The sequence below is a fragment of the Pleurodeles waltl genome, chromosome 7 (genome assembly GCF_031143425.1).
Source record: "Pleurodeles waltl isolate 20211129_DDA chromosome 7, aPleWal1.hap1.20221129, whole genome shotgun sequence".
NCBI lineage: Eukaryota > Metazoa > Chordata > Amphibia > Caudata > Salamandridae > Pleurodeles > Pleurodeles waltl.
The window spans coordinates 1,465,893,844-1,465,912,657 of record NC_090446.1 but is presented as its reverse complement, the minus strand read 5'-3'; the positions used below and the strand labels follow the sequence as shown (position 1 = coordinate 1,465,912,657).

Genomic DNA, 18,814 nt, shown 5'->3' with positions numbered 1-18,814 from the left:
CACTACACCCCTGCCTAAAAAGCTGCCCCATTTGATGCCCTGAAACTGATAAGCTGAAGGAGGAAGCAGAATGTATTAGCAAGTGTGACCTCTATCAAGAATCCACTTTCAACCAATTGAATTACACGGCAAGGATCAGTAACCCATGCGTAAGCTGATGGCGCCAAGCATCAAAGACAGGACAAGTGGGAGAGGGGAAGTACCTTAATCTGAGCAGTTGAAGGGCAGAAATATTAATCAGTACTCGGTCCATACTCCATCGAAGTGATGCCTGTGTGACCTGACCAATGAGAATCAAGGAAATGAGTGACAAAGAAGCCAACCAATGGTAGGTAATGGCTATGTTAAAACATTATAGATTCATTATATTTTTTTTATATATATTTTTTTTTAGGAACAGTAGATCTTTGCAAACGACAACATGCATGAACTGTCTGCAGGTGAGACCAAAAAGTGGCCGATGTTTGCAAACTGAGGCAGTTTTGAACTTGTAAAGACATGCTGTATGAGTGTTTTCCAAGATATAGAAGACTGCATGGATTTGAGCTTGTTGCAGGCAATGTTTGTTGTAATATCATAGAAATTTAAAGTAAAAACTGGCCCACCATACCAAAAAACAGCCCCACATACAGCCAAAAATCCAGCCCACACTGACCTGCTAGACCAGCCCTTTGGGCCCTGCCCGATTGCCCCTTCAGGCGCTTAGACCATGCATGCTCCTTGCCTGAAAATATGTGTATTACAAGATGTGGATGTCGCTGGTTTGTGCTGCTGTGTGATGTCGGTGCCAGGTTTCTCACTTGTAACTAAAGTATGTGATGTTGGTTTGCTTGCTTCTATTGGTGTGTATCATTAGTTATTATTTGTTTGGTAGACAATTTCATTAGTGGGTATATTTATTTTTTCGAGGCTGTGTTCTTTAAAGGAGAGGAGGGTCTGTAAAATTACTGCTTTTCCATTGCCTGAATGAATTTAGAGGCCACTAAAACAGGCAGACCCCAATTTAAAATATGTTCTCTTTATTGTACAAACAGTATGAGCATCATAGATTATGAGAATAACAAAATGTAATATTAATATAATTAACATATATAATAATTTTAATAACATAACTTTCTAAATGAGGTAGCAGCCCCCTTCAGTATTGAAATCGCTTCCCACTTGCCAGGACTACGGGAAGCGTGGGCACAGTACTTCATAGGCACCTGGTTAAAAGGCACTGCATGGTTGATGCAAGGCAGAGGCAGTGACTGGCTTTTGGGGTCAACAGCCCGAGCACAAATTGTCAAAAGGTGTGCCCTGTACTGGGCGACGAGCAAACTAAAGCAACTTGTAGGGACTCCCATTCTCGGTGCTGATCTGAAGCCAGACGTCTGTGAAAAGGGACCAGGCCTCCATACCAAGCATCAGGAGTGATATTGCATAGCGCAGTGGTTACCAACCTGTGGTCCGGGGACCCATGGGGGTCCGCGAAGCCTTCTCAGGGGGTCCGCGAGAGCCTAGAAAATTAAAAAATATTAACAAATATTGACAAATTAGGTCCCCAGCTTCCAGTAATGACTCAGGCGGGGGTCCCCGGATTCCCATGATGATTCCATGGGGGTCCCTGGGATCCATTAATGTTAAAGTGGGGGTCCACAGAAACCAAAAGGTTGGGAGCCACTGGCATAGCGATTATTTTTAGGGCGCAGGATCATCGGAACCTTACAGTGATTTTCGAGGGCCAAGTATGTTTAGTGGGGTTTTTTACTGAATGTCTTCTGGCTGCTATTCCCTGAGATGGTGAGCCATTTTTCAGTGCACTTGTTTTGGGATGACAGGGGTACAATAGCCCCGCAGTCCAAATCACAATGCATGTGGTCCCACTCCTTGACTTCTATAAGGCGCTAACTTGCTAGCGGCTTGCAGCAATGGCTCATTGCATCCAGTGATTGGGTACAGTGACCACAGAGTTTTGATGCGATTGTCTTTAATCCAGCTTGTATAGTTGGTGTGTCAGTGTAAGGCACTATATTCCTAGCTTCTACTATTTCGACACAATAGCCACAGAGTTTTTCTCCGATTGTTCCAGCCACTATAGTGGAGCTCCACAGTGACTTTGTAAGACATAGGGCTTTTTTCAGACACGGTCCAGTGCATTTAGTTTTGGGACACGATGGCTTCAAGGCCCAGCATTCATTGCTCATCCCACCGTAAAGAGTCAGTCAGGAACCATGGATGAACCAATGGTCCACTAGTGCTCCAGATCCCAGAAGTGGTGATTGTCAAAGGATCCATGAGTAGGTTCCCTAGTTCCTGGGATTACTAGTATTCAGTGTCTGCTGAGGGCATTAGGTTCAGGAGCTAGTATTTGTCCAGGGCAAGGCCTGTCACAAAGGTTCAGAGGTTCTCGAGATCCTGGCACTGGGTTTTATGGTTTCTCTGACTTGGATCTGGTCTCCTGGATTGGCCATCCAGAGACGGAACGTCCATCTCTTGCAGCATTTCATGTGACGTCTTCCCTAGGAGGTGCTGTACGTTGCATACAAAGCGGTAGACGTATCGCTGCCCCCCGGTCTTGTGGATGATGTCTTTGTGGTAGTAGTAACGCAGGCCGCGGCTCAGTTTCTCGTAGGTCATCCGTGGCTTGTTCTTCCTCTTGCCCCAGCGCCTGGCCACCTGGAGAAGACAGCAAACATGAGCAGCCATGTCTTTGGAGGATGAATGACGTGAACAGAAATTGGGGAGGGACTGGGCAAAAGAAGTCGGGCAATTAAACTAGTGAGGAGCAAAGATGGTGGTTAGGAAAGCATGGCGATGAAGGGATGGAGAGGGCAACATGATCAGCGAGACCTTGAGCAATGGCAATGTGAAGAGTGAAGGGACAGATGCTAGAAACTGCAGCATTGTGAATGAGATGTTTTCATCTGTAGCCTGGTGAAGAACAGGCTGGAGATTCGGAAACGTGAAGAAGAGGTAGAGAGGCCAGCACTGTGGGAAAGAGGGTGAAGTTGGGAGGAGATTATAGCAGTTCGAGAAATGGGGATGATGGCAGGATGGTGAATGGGATGTGGTGCAGCATTGCCAAGAAGGTTCTTGGGACGGCAACCTGGGGATTGACGCGTGGATATGGCTGCAGGGTGAGAAAGGATAAAGGTGGCAGCGTGGTGAGTTGGAGATGGAAGAATTAGTAAAAAGGAGATGAAGATCCAACATTATGAAGAAAGGGTAGATGATGCCAGGTGAGGGTGTGGGATGGGACCATGACAAGCAGCGGGAGGGTGGGGCACCAGAAAATGTGTTAATGCAGAGAACCTTGTGGCCCAGCCCTGGTAAGCAGTGAGGAGTTTAACCTTGTGCAGTAGGAAAGAGATTAAAGTAGAATCCATGGGAGAATGATATTGTGCCCACGTCATTCACTTGACATGCGCATGCTTGATGATGTACGACCATACGTGCTGCCTACTAAATATTATTTATTTTAATTTTTTACCGATCCAAGATGGTGGCCACTACTTGGCACAGTAAATAAGAAGAGTGGTATTAGACAGTTCTAGCTACCATCAGTGTGTGTGTGGGGGGGGGGAGAAAGGGGGGAGAGAGTAGGAACGCATCCCCTCAGAGCATAAGATGGGAGATACACTTGAACTAGGTCCCATTGGCTAATGTGCAGTGAATGGTAGGCCATAGTTTGCGGACCTTGGGGTCCCATGGGGACGTTAGAGGACTCTGGAGCTCTGGAAGTGACTCTCCCCCCCAACACTAGCAGAGGTCAAGAGCCTGGATTTGTGGTGGATACAGAAACTATGTGTGACAGAGAAGATTCTTGGGGTGACACACACGCAACTCCCTCCCCTGCATTTACCTCTGAGGGGTCGGAGAGTTTGAACTCCCAGCCATTCCCAGTCCAGCTGATGAACGTCTGGCAGGACCGGTCTTGGAGAAGCTCCAGAAGGAACTGCCACAGCTGGATCGGACCCGAGCCTGCAAGAGAGACCACAGCGAGACTGTTAGCACAAGTACATGCCCAGCGCGTGCAGAGGGCATCTGCTCGAGCGAGTCCGCAGTGCCCCGCCGTGTGTAGAGTTCAGGACATTTGGGGCTGGGTGACAATAAGGCCTGGTTAGTATGAAGCCAGAACATGAGAGACCCTACCTCGGAGCCCCCTCCATATCACTCTCTGTGCCCCCCAATCTTTGTTCCATAGTACCCCACCTTTGCACCAGTGCATAGAGTTCACCGGGCCGGGACCTGGTGCTTGGTGACCAGTGAGAACAGGTCAGTTTAAAACGAGGACATGCACAGAGGCTCTCCATTGGGTCCCCCTCATGCCACTCTCCTTGCTTCCCTCTGCTCCCCGACACCCTTGTACCAGTGTACAGAGGTCACTCAGCCAGGGCAGGGCGGAGTACTGGTGCTCGGCCACCCAAGTCAGCTTGAAGCCGGGACATGCAGGACCTTTGAGTCCCCTTCACCCCCACCCTTCCTAGTCTCTGCTGTCCCTACCTTGGGTCTCTTCACCCCACCCTTCCCTAGTCTGTCCCTCCCCTGGGTCCCCCTTCACTCCTCCCATCCCCACTGTCCCCTTCACCCCACCCTTCCTCTGGGTCCCCTTCACCCCTCCCTTCCCCTTGGTCCCCTTCACCCCTCCCTTCCCTGGTCTCCTCTGTCCCTACCTTGGGTCTCGTCCCCTCACCCTTGCCTGGTCTGTCACTCCCCTTCGCCTCACCCGTGTCTGGTCTGTCCCTCCCCTGGGTCTCCTTCACCCCACCCATCCCTGCTCTCTCCCTCCCCTGTGTCCCCTTCACTCCTCCCTTGCCCTGGGTCCCCTCCACCTCACCCTTCCCAGGTCCCCACATACACCGCCCTACGTACCGCTGTGCAGAGCTCTTGCCGCCCCGGCCTGCGCTGGGGCCCTCGTGCTGGGCACCGGGTGCTGCTTGGGGGGCTTCGGGTGGGGCGCACTGTAGGTCTGGTAATATCCGCAGTCTGGGGTGCTCCTCTGAGAGTAGGTCCCGTCCCAGGGGGGCTCGTTCCAGCCGCTCCAGTCCACCGAGGCCCAGGAGAAGCTCTGCTCCCCCAGCGAGGCTTCCTCTGAGGAGAGAGGGCAAGAGACGGCTCAGGAGAGGGGCACAAGCACAGGTGTACACAAGGGTAAGAGACGACCTCCGTGACCTCAGGAGAGGGGCGCAGGTATAGATGTACACAAGGGTAAGAGACGACCTCCGTGACCTCAGGAGTGGGGCGCAGGCACAGATGTACACAAGGGTAAGAGACAACCTCCGTGACCTCAGGAGCGGGGCGCAGGCACAGATGTACACAAGGGTAAGAGACGACCTCCGTGACCTCAGGAGCGGGGCGCAGGCACAGATGTACACAAGGGTAAGAGACGACCTCCGTGACCTCAGGAGCGGGGCGCAGGCACAGATGTACACAAGGGTAAGAGACGACCTCCGTGACCTCAGGAGCGGGGCGCAGGCACAGATGTACACAAGGGTAAGAGACGACCTCCGTGACCTCAGGAGCGGGGCGCAGGTACAGATGTACACAAGGGTAAGAGACGACCTCCGTGACCTCAGGAGCGGGGCGCAGGCACAGATGTACACAAGGGTAAGAGACGACCTCCGTGACCTCAGGAGTGGGGCGCAGGCACAGATGTACACAAGGGTACGACCTCCGTGACCTCAGGAGCGGGGCGCAGGCACAGATGTACACAAGGGTAAGAGACGACCTCCGTGACCTCAGGAGTGGGGCGCAAGCACAGATGTACACAAGGGTAAGAGACAACCTCCGTGACCTCAGGAGTGGGGCGCAGGTATAGATGTACACAAGGGTAAGAGACGACCTCCGTGACCTCAGGAGCGGGGCGCAGGTATAGATGTACACAAGGGTAAGAGACAACCTCCGTGACCTCAGGAGCGGGGCGCAGGCACAGATGTACACAAGGGTAAGAGACGACCTCGGTGACCTCAGGAGCGGGGCGCAGGCACAGATGTACACAAGGGTAAGAGACGACCTCCGTGACCTCAGGAGTGGGGCGCAGGTATAGATGTACACAAGGGTAAGAGACGACCTCCGTGACCTCAGGAGTGGGGCGCAGGTACAGATGTACACATGGTTAAGAGACAACCTCCGTGACCTCAGCAGTGGGGCGCAGGCACAGATGTACACATGGGTAAGAGACAACCTCTTTGACCTCAGGACGTAGGCACAGATGTACACAAGGGTAAGAGACGACCTCCGTGACCTCAGGAGCGGGGCGCAGGCACAGATGTACACAAGGGTAAGAGACGACCTCCGTGACCTCAGGAGTGGGGCGCAGGTATAGATGTACACAAGGGTAAGAGACGACCTCCGTGACCTCAGGAGCGGGGCGCAGGCACAGATGTACACAAGGGTAAGAGACGACCTCCGTGACCTCAGGAGTGGGGCGCAGGTATAGATGTAAACAAGGGTAAGAGACGACCTCCGTGACCTCAGGAGTGGGGCGCAGGTACAGATGTACACATGGGTAAGAGACAACCTCTTTGACCTCAGGACGTAGGCACAGATGTACACAAGGGTAAGAGACGACCTCCGTGACCTCAGGAGTGGGGCGCAGGTACAGATGTACACAAGGGTAAGAGACAACCTCTTTGACCTCAGGACGTAGGCACAGATGTACACATGGTTAAGAGACGACCTCCGTGACCTCAGGACGCAGACACAGATGTACACAAGGGTAAGAGACAACCTTCGTAACCTCAGGAGCGGGGCGCAGGCACAGATGTACACAAGGGTAAGAGACGACCTCCGTGACCTCAGGAGTGGGGCGCAGGTATAGATGTACACAAGGGTAAGAGACGACCTCCGTGACCTCAGGACGCAGACACAGATGTACACAAGGGTAAGAGACAACCTCCGTGACCTCAGGACGCAGACACAGATGTACACAGAGCAGGAGACGACCTCAGTGATCACAGGGTGCGAGACAGACTGCCAGGTGCAAAGAACCGGCTAACACTCATTTGCTTGCCCGCTGACATTTCCGGACCCCATCCACTAGATGGCAGCATTGCGTAAAGCGTGTGGATCTCTTGGCTATTTCATGCTGCAAAACACACAAGGTGCGCACACCCTTCCTTGAACAGCAGCGTTTGAACCAAAATTCAGACATACACGCGACAGCGCTGAAGCACCTACAGGTAGCGAGACAGGCACACGCAGAGGCTCTTGAAATTCAGACACAAGAGCGACAGGCAGAGGGCTGTGCACACATGACTGCACAAGAGAGACAGGAAGACGCAAGCCTGCCCAGAAGCACAGACAGAAAGAGACTGGCACAGAGACGGTCACAGAGACGTGTCGCCGCAGACAAAGAGGCGGACACAGGACCATATTTGAACAGAAACACACACTGTGAAAACTTCACAAACACGGACATACAGGAGAGTGACTAGAAACAAACAATTAGATAAACAGAGTCAGACATGGACAAGAACAGAGACAGACACAGCTAGACATCCACAGACGAGCACATGCACGGACACTTGCACAGAAAGAGACATTCATGACACCCAGCAAACACGTACCTGACAGACAAAACCTAAATACAAACAACACAGACAGAGACAAGCACAGAGACAGAAGCGTAGAGAAAGAGAGAGACATACAGATAGGTAGATGCAGGCCCACTCAGAGACACCAGACAGTTACAGACCGCCCCCCGCATGAGAGTGCAGCCGGGGCCTACCTTTCAGTGCGTGGTGCCCCTGTGCTGGGGCGCTGTGGGCATCGGCCTGTGGAGCATGCGCTCCCGGGGGTGGTAGCAGGTCCAGCTCCCGCTCTGGCACCGGCAGCAAGGTCTCGTAGGACTGGCCAAAGCCGTCCCCGTCAGGAACCAGCGAGCTGGCCTGCACGTAACCACTTGCGGTACTGCCTGGAGGGGAACAAGGGACCTGGGTCAGACATATGGAAACCACAGGGCAGGTCTCGAGAGCCACTCAGGACGGAGAGTGACACCCCAAGGTCCACGCTGCAGGACACAGGGAGAGGAACTCACTCTACAGGAACAAGACCAAACAGAGAGACCACATCCGGTGCCTTACCGATCTCACAGGGGCCCCAGTAGGACGGCTCCAGGTAGGGGGACACTCCATAATCTCCAGATCCGGGGAAGGTAAGGGGCCCTGGGAGGGAGGGAGAGAGAGAGTCACAAGAGGGAACACACAGCACTTGCAAGTGCATGAACTCATTGCGTTAGAGGGACAGAGCGGCCCTCAGCACTGGTGGCCCCCGGTCCATCACTTTAGTGGTCTTCAGCACCCCCAATGACCTCCTTCCTCACAGATTCCTTCACTACCACCCTCCAACGTTGCCCCTCAGATCTCACCCTCCCTTCCATGGATTTAGCGCTGCTCATTCCATTGTAGACCGTCAGGGCGCTTCACATCACAGGCATATTATACAAAGACAATGTCGTACAAGGGTGCAATTCATGTCAATGAAACGTTACGCAAGACCATGAGGACTACAGCGTGTAGGAGCCACGTGCCATCCACACTGTAGGCTTTATATGTTACGAGCGCTTGATGTGGAGACGTGTGTATGATGTGCAGGGTCCAAGTGTGTTGCATTGCATAAAACAAGCGCACAACAGCACCAAATCTCCTAGATGTGGTGCTACTGCTCTCCCTAGCCCTCCGTACATTCGGCTGCCCTGTGCCACTGCACACGCCCTTGTACCATAGTGCAAGGGCCATTGAGTGATGTCAAGCTTATATTTCGTAATAGAAGGGTGCGCTTCCAGCACAAAAATGCTATGCTTCGATAAAGTTTAACACTTCACTACTTTGTGTGTGCGCGCTGCAGCGCGCATGCAAGCTTGGGGCGGTTCGGAGAAAAGAAATATGTTTCCAACTTTACGCCTTCCTCGAGGTGGTGTAATTTTTTTTATGCCACGCCCTTTCTACCAAAGTTAGTAGATGGGGATTTAAAATTCAGAGGTGAGTACATGGCAATGTCCATGTCGCATCCATGGTTTGCGTCCTTGATGTACATGTGGATGTTGTGTCCCTGATGTAAAGTAGCACATAGTGCTACCCTAGGGCTACTGCCCAGTGCAAGTCATTACCTGGGTTGCAATATAAGCCCCAAACCAACACCTTGCACCACTCTTCTGGTGCAAAACAGGCACAAATGTTAGGAAATCAGACCCTTAAACGCAACACAACGATTGGGCTGTCAAATTAGTAAAGCTTCATTGCTATCCAAAGCAATCCTTTTTAGCAAACTTAGGATAATGAAAGATTGAGGCGGATGGTGGTTCTAAACCTATGCCCTTTAATTTGCATGCAGCACTTTGATGCAAGTTCATAGCTCAATGTGTTGTATTAGAAGGATTGTTACTTATGAACTCCAAGGACCAAAAGGATCTCTGTGACAAAAGCCACAGCCCTCGAACGTATCTACATAAAATACTAATCTGTAGGTCACACGTTGTGCTTTGGAGCAGGAACGTTAACCCTCTGTGCTACTATGTCATGAATCAAAACTGTGACTAGATAAATCACAGATCTTTCTCAAGTGCATTAACCACCAGAGTTATCATGCATTGGAATTAACGACTGAAAAATGCAACACAGAGATCTCTGCAGGTTGCTCTTATCGTGGTTCATCATGTGGAGGGCGCCTTGTGCAATGGCAGTGGATGCGTCACCCTAAAGCTGGTACTGCAGCTGCCCGGAAGTAACGTCACAAGCTGGCACAGCTGGTTAGTGACATCGGATTACTCCATTATCAGACACCACAGGGGTGATGTGCAGGAATGGCCAGATCCATGAACATAGGTGAGAGTAAAGTGTGGGACCGGTCCATATCATAGGCGAGAGGGGAGGACAGATGTAAGATACAGCCAGACCCATTACATTAGGCAACAGGGAAAAGTTGTAGAATAGTCTGGTCATTTACAGAGATAGGGGTCAGATGCTAGTGATGAATTTGACCGCTCTGTTAAGGAGCAGGGGTGAAATTTATGGTTTGCACTGATGCACTATTCTAGGAGATAGCGTTATGTCAAACGTAGAGCTTCCACTGCTGTAATAATAAAATAGAAGACGGCCCCAAGGTAAAGGTCCATTGTCATAGGCGATGGGGGCGCACATGTAATGCGTGCACTGGTTGTTATTAATGCAGATAATAGTCAGAGGCCACATTTATAGTTTGGGCTGATCAACCATCATAGGAGATACAGGGAGGTCAAATGTAGGGTTTCCACTGGGATAGACGGATTGGCCTATTTTTTATATACTGCCTGGTTGTTAGATTTATGCGACAGGTGTGACGTAAGCTGTGACCTGGTCCATTATAAATGGCGACGGGGGACAGATGGAAGGTGTGGACTGGTCCAAAGTTGCACAGGTCATGTTTAAAGATTAATGTGGGGGCAAAGGGGGTACGGGTATGTTACCTTTGGCGCTCTGAAAGTTCTCCATCTCCTTTTCAAAGCTTGCATCTGAATAGTACCCATTCCTCGGACCTGTGTTCTCCAGGAGGAAGGGGGAGTCCAGTCCGAAATCTGCGATACAGAAAAAAAGATGCACGGTGACTACTGAGCATTGCAACCCTGAAGGCAGCTTGTAGGCGTGACGCAACTGGACGCATGCACACCGATCAATCTTCTGTTATACCCAACCACACACCCCAACCAGACAATTACATCACTCAAATAATCCTAGCCTGGGGGTTAAGTGACCCCAACATCTCTCACTTCACTAAACCAGAGTCTCCTGGTTGGGTCAAACCAATAACCTAATCCTCAGAAGTGCAAAATCACACTTTTAACCTGAGAGCAAGGCTCCTCTTGGCAAGCCCCAGACTTTGGAGTAAAGTTAGATAACACCATCAGCTCATGGATGGTGTTTAACATCACAGCACATGTGGGCTGTAAAAAAAGAATTGTAAATGTTGTCTGACATCACACACAGTCTAGGGATTGTAAACAGTCTTGATAACATCATCTCTTTAGTGACGTTTCCCACATCAGATATAGCCAAAGGACTATAAAAATCACAACGGTCCAAGAATCGTCAATTGTGTCTGTCTGTGACATCGCAAACTATCTCTGGAACGTAAACATTCTTCATATATCATAGTCTGTATAGCATAAATATTCTCTACAGGATCTCACAATCACAAAGTTTTTCAAAGAGCAGGTAAGTGAACTGGCGTTTTAATGGAGTGTGCCATCTGAAACTGCTCACTTGAACACTGGTTATCACAAATCGTATCTGGACGTACTTTTCAGGCCAAGCCTACTAGACAGCACATGCGTTGTCTGTTGTGAGGCACATTGTGGCTTACCATGAACATAGATGGGCTTGGAGGGAACATAGGAGAAACTTTAAAAAAGCCCTTGATCAAGGTGGATCAGCTGCACTTATTTGTCTGGACTTAAGGGCAGCGTCTTATATCCCACTGTACTCTGTAGACTGGAAGAGGCCGGAATTACAGGTAGTGCATTAAAATGGTATCATCGTTTCTAAGTCAGCGGGGGTCCTTTCCCCTCTACGACCCACCACTTAAAATGTGGGATGTCTCAGGCCTCCTCACTTAACCATAATCTTTTTAGTCTGTACATCTCCCCTTGTCAGACATCACCTGCCCCCCTAGGTTTCACTATGGTGTTGTAAGCAGACAGCGCAGACCATGGTCTCTCTCACCCCCAATTCAGGCTCCATAGCAGAAAAAAAAATTAAACTCTTGTTTAGAGCAGGTCACTAATTGGATGGCGGCTAGCTGTCTAAAGTTAAACAGGGACAAAACGGAGGCCTTGGTGGTTGGCAACAACCTATCAATCTGGGACCGACTTAAGTGGCCCTCATCCCTGGGTGATCGTCCACACCCCAAACCATAAGTAGAAATCCTGGGTGTCACACTAGACAGCAATCTTACCATGACCTCCCTAGCAGAAAAGCCGAGGACCAGCTGCTTTGGCCTACTCAGAGCACCGAGGAACCGGACAGTGGTTCACGGCCTAGTACTATCTCGCTTTGACTACAGCAATTCCCTTTAATTAGGCAGTCCACTCTCTGTTATCAAGAAACTACAAGTCATTCAAAACACATTATCGCTAACCCTCAGACAAAATGAAAAATGTACTAAGCTTCAGAAAACAACTCAAAACTCATCTGTTTGTTCAAATGCTCATCACCAAAGCCAGCTGCCATTAGCGCTGGGAAGCCCGCGGTTGGTAGCCAGGCGCTCAAAAAAAAAAAAAAAAAAACTGAATTGAACTGGACGCCACCATCCCTTACCATTGATTGGCTTTCCTTGTTACCCGGTTGTCTCATTCTTATCTGTGTCAATCGTGGGTGTGTTCCTCCCCAAACTCTTTACCATCTGTGTTTTTGTCTAGTGTCTGTGCTCAGTTTCAAGGAACTTTTTTTTTCTTTTTGTGTAAGCACGCAGAGACCGCAGGTGTTTTTGAAACCGTCTCCCTCGTGTACTTCTGTGGCCGCTCGTGATGCTGCTGCCTGTCCCCGCGTGCTTCTCCCCGCCCCCTTCCTGTTACGTTCACCCGCGTTTCTCCATGGTACATCCACCCCTCCAGTCCTACCCCGTGCTGCTCAGTCCTCCCCCCGCCCTCCCCTCGCTGCTCCCACCCGCCCTTCCGCACCCCGCCCGCTTGAAACATTTCAGAGAAAAACAAAACTTTTTCATGTTTTTAGTTACCAAAGTGACTTGGACCAGTAACTAAAAACAAAAACAGGTGCATTAATTTGTAGGCGTGAGTATTTGTGGTGTGTGCACCTACAAAATAACGCGGATGGCCACATCATTTAAAAAAAAATGTGTAGCATGCAGGATGCTTTGCAGTGTGGCTAACAACCATTGGCAAAACCAATAGGACGCAAAAGGAAGACCTATTTGTTTTACCAGAGCTCGTTTGAACAGAAGACACGTTCATTCTATTAGTGAGTGAGAAGCAAGTATGAGAGAAAGATCAGATGTTAATCTTCAGCCACAAATTGTTCTATTGTGACATTTCATACCAAAATCAGAGCACGATTGGGGGTGGAGACTTGTCAGAATGCGTCTCCATTTTTTACGCCAGTGAAGTTTTACAAAGTAGCCAATTTTCGGAACTAGTTAAATTTAGAGGTTCAAGCCCCCTCCCTCCATGCAAAGCTTTTTCCCTCTATTGACACTCACTCGTCATTGCAAGCTGGCCTTTTGTCGAAGTTTTCTCTCCAAATTTACCTCTTGCGAGAGAAATTGTTCAAGAGAATTGTTCGTCGCGAGAGTAACGATTTTTAAACGTGTGTGGGGAAAATGTAAAACTTTATAACATCGTGAAGCGGCAAAACACACTTTATCAGGGTTGCAAGAAACGAATTATGAAACGTTCACATCCCTGATGGAATAGCGCCGCCGTCTGGAGATAGCGCCGTATCACACCGGCATCGGTGAAAGAGCGCCAACAATCACAGACACGCGCGGCCCTGCTCCTGAGCGTGCGCTGATGGCCAGGGAAGGCTGATGCATCAGCGTTTCTGGGGGCTGAGGGGCCATTGTTCGGCCGCTTCCTGCCCTAGGGCTCGGGGCTGCTCATGCTTCCTGCCCCGGGGTAGGAGGCTGCATCCGTGGATTGTCTCCGTCGCTGGCCCTCCCACCCCGTGACGCGGGTGCTGAAGTGATGTCTGCGGATGAATTCCAGCACTGAGGCCGGTGTTTACGGGCACAGCATCCCTCAGGTGATTCACTCTCCGGGGTTGCGTAGCCAGTGTGTCATCATGGACCCTACTACAAGGAAGGAGTTGGTCCCCTCGCCGCTGTTTGAACTGTTTGATGCAGTTGTAACCGGGGTTCAGTGGGCCCCGGTGCCACTGCACCCGCCGCACCAATGGAAGCCTCGCACCTGGGTTCGCTCCTATTATGTTTTTATAGTTTCACTAAATGGTAACATATGTCCATCACTGGACGGGGAAACAGTTGTGCTCGGTTACTCACGTGTATAGCGCCAAACCACCGTAGGAATGGAAGCGTAGCGCATTATGTAGCTGGTAGCCCTTCCGTGCGCAACTGAGACTCAATGAATCAAAATGATTTGAAGACTTGAGTTGTTTTGTAAACTTTATTAAGTGCATGAATCGACATAAAAGGGAAGATAACAATGACCGCCTGTTTCGCTTTGAGTTGTCGGTCTTTGTTAATTTACTTTGGAGGGTGTTCTTCCCCTCCAGGGACCCCTTCTTTCGGTTACTGTTTTGTCTGGTAGGACCTCCTAGCGCTGTTCCCGCGTCGGGACGAGTCTCGGCGCTTTACCCCAGTGGTGGATTCCCCGGTGTAAATGTTTGATCTTCCGCTGATGGGTGCGTGCCAGACCTTGCTCGAGCTCCGAGCTAGAACCGTTCTAGGTCTTACTCCATCGATCTAAGAGCGCGAAGCATGCCGGGATGCTTGAGCGCAGTGACAGAAGCAAACTACAGCTCCCAGAATGCGGCATTCGAGTTCACTGACAGACAGTACTGGCTGACGGTGTCACGTGGGGGCACTCAGAAGGAGTGAGCTTGGCCTCCTCAAGTGCCCTGTCCTCTTTGAAACATTCAGGGGACGTGTGTATGAAACCTAAACTGTGGCATTCCGGTATCTCCGTCCCGCCTTCGAGGATGGACCCACAATCTCAGCGCTAGGCCGGGTAATAAACGCGGCACGTGTCCGCCTGCGAAGGCGGGACGTAGAGACACTATCCATCACACGAGGGCAGGGGGTCCTCAAACTGCCCCCAAGGGGGGACGCTCAAGTGATCCCAGGCTCTGGCCTAAAGACGCATTATGCTGACAACAGGCCTTTGTTTAAAGCTGAATAAATGAGCAGCAGCAAAGCGCTCTGTAATGCGCCATCGCGAGCATGTTATCATTTATATCGTAGCAGAGAGTACGTGTCAAAAGGGGGGGGGGGGGGGGTCCAAATACTCTTCAAGCCTCCCCACCTCTTCTAATAATGACACTGGGGGTGGGTTTACATCTTACGCCTGCCTGACCAGACAATCGTGTATTTGATTGCATTTTTAAAAATGTAACAGAACTTAATTGTAATGTTTAGATAAGTCTGTATATATTTAAACATTGTCAATTTAACAGATTAATTGTGAAAAATTCAGAGGGGGGAGAGGGGACGACGACATTTTTTTCCACTGGGGGGGTTTAAGGGCCATTTAAACATTTGTAGAGCTCTGCATTAAAGGCTAGGCTTTGGTGGGGACCTATCTAGGGGCAGATTTAAAAGCCCCTTGCGCCATGATATCGCCACATTAGCATCTTTTTTTACGCAAATCTGGCGATATTATTGCAAAAACTTGCACTAGGTTTACAAAGTGGTGCAATGCATGCATTACACCACTTTGTAACCCCCTGTGTCGCATTAAGCCTGCGCTTGGCATAATGTGGCACAATTTGGCAAGGGGGGGGGGCATAAGAATGGCGCAAGAAATCTAAAAGATTTCTTTGCGTCATTTTTTTCAGCACTTTTAACGCCAGCTCAGAGCAGGTATTAAAAGGGGCACAACTTTATTTACAATGGGCCCCTGAACAATCTAGCTACATCAATAGCTTCAAAAATTCTGAGCTATTGCCCCTACCCAGGCGCCATGGTGCGCCGTATTTTAAATACAATGCACACACGAAGGGGGTACTGGGGCACAAGGAAAGTGGCGCTGCACTGGACACAGCAACACTTTTCTCATATCGGCCCCCCATTATCGTGATAGACCATGATAGATATGTCCCCACCAATGGACAGGCCTACATATCAACCCCAGCCGGTGCCGACGTCACACTACACCCAACTGCAGCTCGCTCCAAAGAGCCCTGCAGCACAAAGTTCCTCACTTTATTGCAGTGCAGCCAACTTCTTTACAATGCACTGCACACAAAAGCAGCGCCCCGATCTCCCTTCATTTCGTCACACCACATACAGGGCTGGCTGCTCACCTGGGGCTTCCATCTTGGGGCCAGGAACCTCCTGCAGAGACAGGTCCTCGCAGTAGTAACCCCCGGACTCCATCTGAGACAAGACAGGAAGACAGCATCAGCATTGGGAGCCGCGTGCTCCTCCTCGCGCACCCCCACACACTTTCTCACTCTAACCATGACTGACTATTTCTATAGCGCCTCCTACCCCGGCTACCCGACTGTGCCATTGGAGCTTACATACTGCCAATCTGCCTTTTGGTTCAAGATATAGAGGGGAAGAGCAAATCCCTCACCCGGCTACATGGCCTGGAAACAAGTCGAGTACTTTAGAAACATAACTGGACTTGTTTACGTGTCTCCATGTATCTAAGCGCCCGAGAGTTCACACACCCCACCGACCTCTGCGCCCGAGGGCAAAATTACCCCACCAACCTCTGCATCTGAGGGTACAGTCAAACCATCAACGTTTGAGGGTACGCTTCTGTCCATCAACATCTGAAGCTGGGTGGTACAGTCACCCCCTCGACCTCGGAGTCTGAAGGTACACTCACTCCATCAACCTCTGAGTCTGAAGGTACACTCACCCCATCTACCTCTGAGGGTACAGTCAAACCATCATACTCTGAGTGTACACACACCATCAACCTCCGAATCTAAAGGTACACTCACCCCACTCTGAGTGTACACTCACACCATCAACCTCCGAATCTAAAGGTACACTCACCCCACTCTGAGGGTACACTCACACCATCAACCTCTGAGTCTGAAGGTACACACACCCCAATTTGAGTCTGAGGGTACACTCAGCCCATCAACCTCTGCATCTGAGCTACACTCACCACACCAACCTCTTCATCTGAGCTACACTCACCCCACCAAACTCTGCACCTGAAGGTACATTCAAACCATCAACCTCTGAGGGTACACTCACACCATCAACCTCTACGTCTGATGATACAATCACCGCACCAAACTCTGCATCTGAGTGTGCACACACCCACCGACGTTAGCCTCAGAAGGTACACTCACACCATCAACCTCTGAGTTTGAGGGTACACTCACGCCATCAACCTCTACGTCTTGAACGTACACTCACCCCACTAATCGCTGCCTCTGAGGGTACACTCACCGCACCAACCTCTGCACCTAATTGAGCACCCCCCTCAACTTCCGCGTCTGACGATTCACTCACACCGCTAACGTCTGAGTCTGAGGGTACACTCACCTCATTAACCATTCCCAAGCATCTGAAGCTAGTCACTCCATGAACCCATAGCACACCCTTGTCCCACAAACCTCACTGCGGTAAGCACCCGGGGGTGCAGTGCACCCACATTCACGCAAGCTTCTGGGAGTACAGTTACCCCATCAACCTAGTATTTGGGGGTACAGTCACCCCATTATCCTAAACATCCAAGGGATAAGTCATCCCACAGCCGCCTGGGATGTCACCCCCTCCCGACAGTCTGCCTCAGTAAGGTCTCACACACTGAGTCTCGCTCCGTCTCGGATGTCTCCCTCAATCCCTATGATTCTCCGTACCCTCTCTGATGTCTGCTCGCATGAATCTCACTGCCCCTCTCTGATGTCTCACTCCCTGGCCCATCTGAGGTCTCACGCTTCTCACTCCCTGGAGTCTCAAACAACCCTTAAATCCCCACTCCCCCCCCCCCCCCCCCCCCTGAAGTCTCACCCCGTGGACCTAGCTCCCATCGCTGCGTCTCTCTGACTCCACGGACTCTCAATCCCCCTCTCAGAGCAGGTCTCACTCCCTCGCTGAGGTCTTGCCCTACCTCTGGGGCTTCACCCCCCACCCCTTCCCGGAGTCATTCTCTGGAGCTCCACTCGCCTCTCCTAGAACTGAATGCCCTCCCTGGAGTCTCACTGTCCCCTGTGATGTCTCACCCCAGGGTCTCACCCACGGCTCTCGTCTCTCACTCACCTCTGGGAGGCTGATGCCTCTGGTCCTCTGCCTCAGGCTCGTTGGCGCTCCCTTCCTGTGAGGGTGGGCCGGACTCTGCACTCCCCCTCCGCAGAACTTCAAAGAAACTTTACTCCTCGCAGGCAGCCTCTTTGTTTCAGGGCCAAGGTCTCACAGTCTCGGAACTCTATTTCCGAGCAGTCTCTTTCAACTCACCGACGCCCAGCCACTTCCTCTTTGCGGACTGTCTCTTCTCTGCCGCAGTTCTCACTTCTCTGCTCTCGGATCGCTCCTCCCTGAGGTCCGTCTCTGGCACTTCCGTCTCTCCGACGGTCTCCTGCTGTGGGCAGTCTCTGCTCTCTAGTCTCTGGGGGTTAACTTTGTTTCAAGCCCCTCTCTGTCACTGCTGTCTCATCCGGCAGTCTCCCACCCTCTCAGTCTCGTCTCTGCAGGGCTGTCTCGACCCCCAGTGCCCTCTATCTTTAGTCCCTCTCTTGGGAGTCTCTTTTCATCTATGCACAGCAATCGAGCGCTTCCTTCACTGCTGTCTCTTGTCTTGGCTGCACGGCTGTCTCTGCGCTCTCGTGCCTCCCTCGGACCCTCTCTCTTTCCCGGGCCCAGCGGTTTCTTGGCACTCGTCCCGCGGAGCCCCTTTCATACCCCTGAGCTGCCCTCTGATTGGCTGCCTGGCTGATGATGGGATGCTGCTTCGTGACTCTGTCTTGGCCGGGTTTCCGTGACGTCAGAGGGCCGGGGCTGCAGGGGGTAAATCACGACTCTGGACTCAGACCCCCTCCCGTCCCTGGAGACCCTGCCCTTATCTGCAGCCCATCAGGGCAGGATGGGGCAGGGAGTCAGATTGCACGCTGGAGAGTGGGGGTAGCATAGGGGGACCGCGAAGTGTGAGGGCGAGGCGGGCTATAAAGATGTGTGTTTATGTGAATATTCTTGGGTATTTATA

General features: G+C 51.1%; 1 protein-coding gene across 1 annotated transcript; it reads right to left on the bottom strand.

Annotated features, from left to right (window-relative positions):
* Window positions 1-1,002: 1,002 nt before the first annotated feature.
* On the bottom strand, window positions 1,003-18,482 carry ETV2 (ETS variant transcription factor 2). The gene is made up of 8 exons (XM_069201155.1): window positions 17,875-18,482; window positions 15,951-16,023; window positions 10,427-10,534; window positions 8,067-8,147; window positions 7,712-7,897; window positions 4,855-5,073; window positions 3,845-3,963; window positions 1,003-2,658 (listed from the first exon to the last, which is right to left on the bottom strand). The coding sequence occupies exons 2-8, from the start codon at window positions 16,021-16,023 to the stop codon at window positions 2,380-2,382; spliced, it is 1,065 nt and encodes a 354-aa protein (XP_069057256.1). The 5' UTR covers window positions 17,875-18,482; the 3' UTR covers window positions 1,003-2,379.
* Window positions 18,483-18,814: the final 332 nt, after the last annotated feature.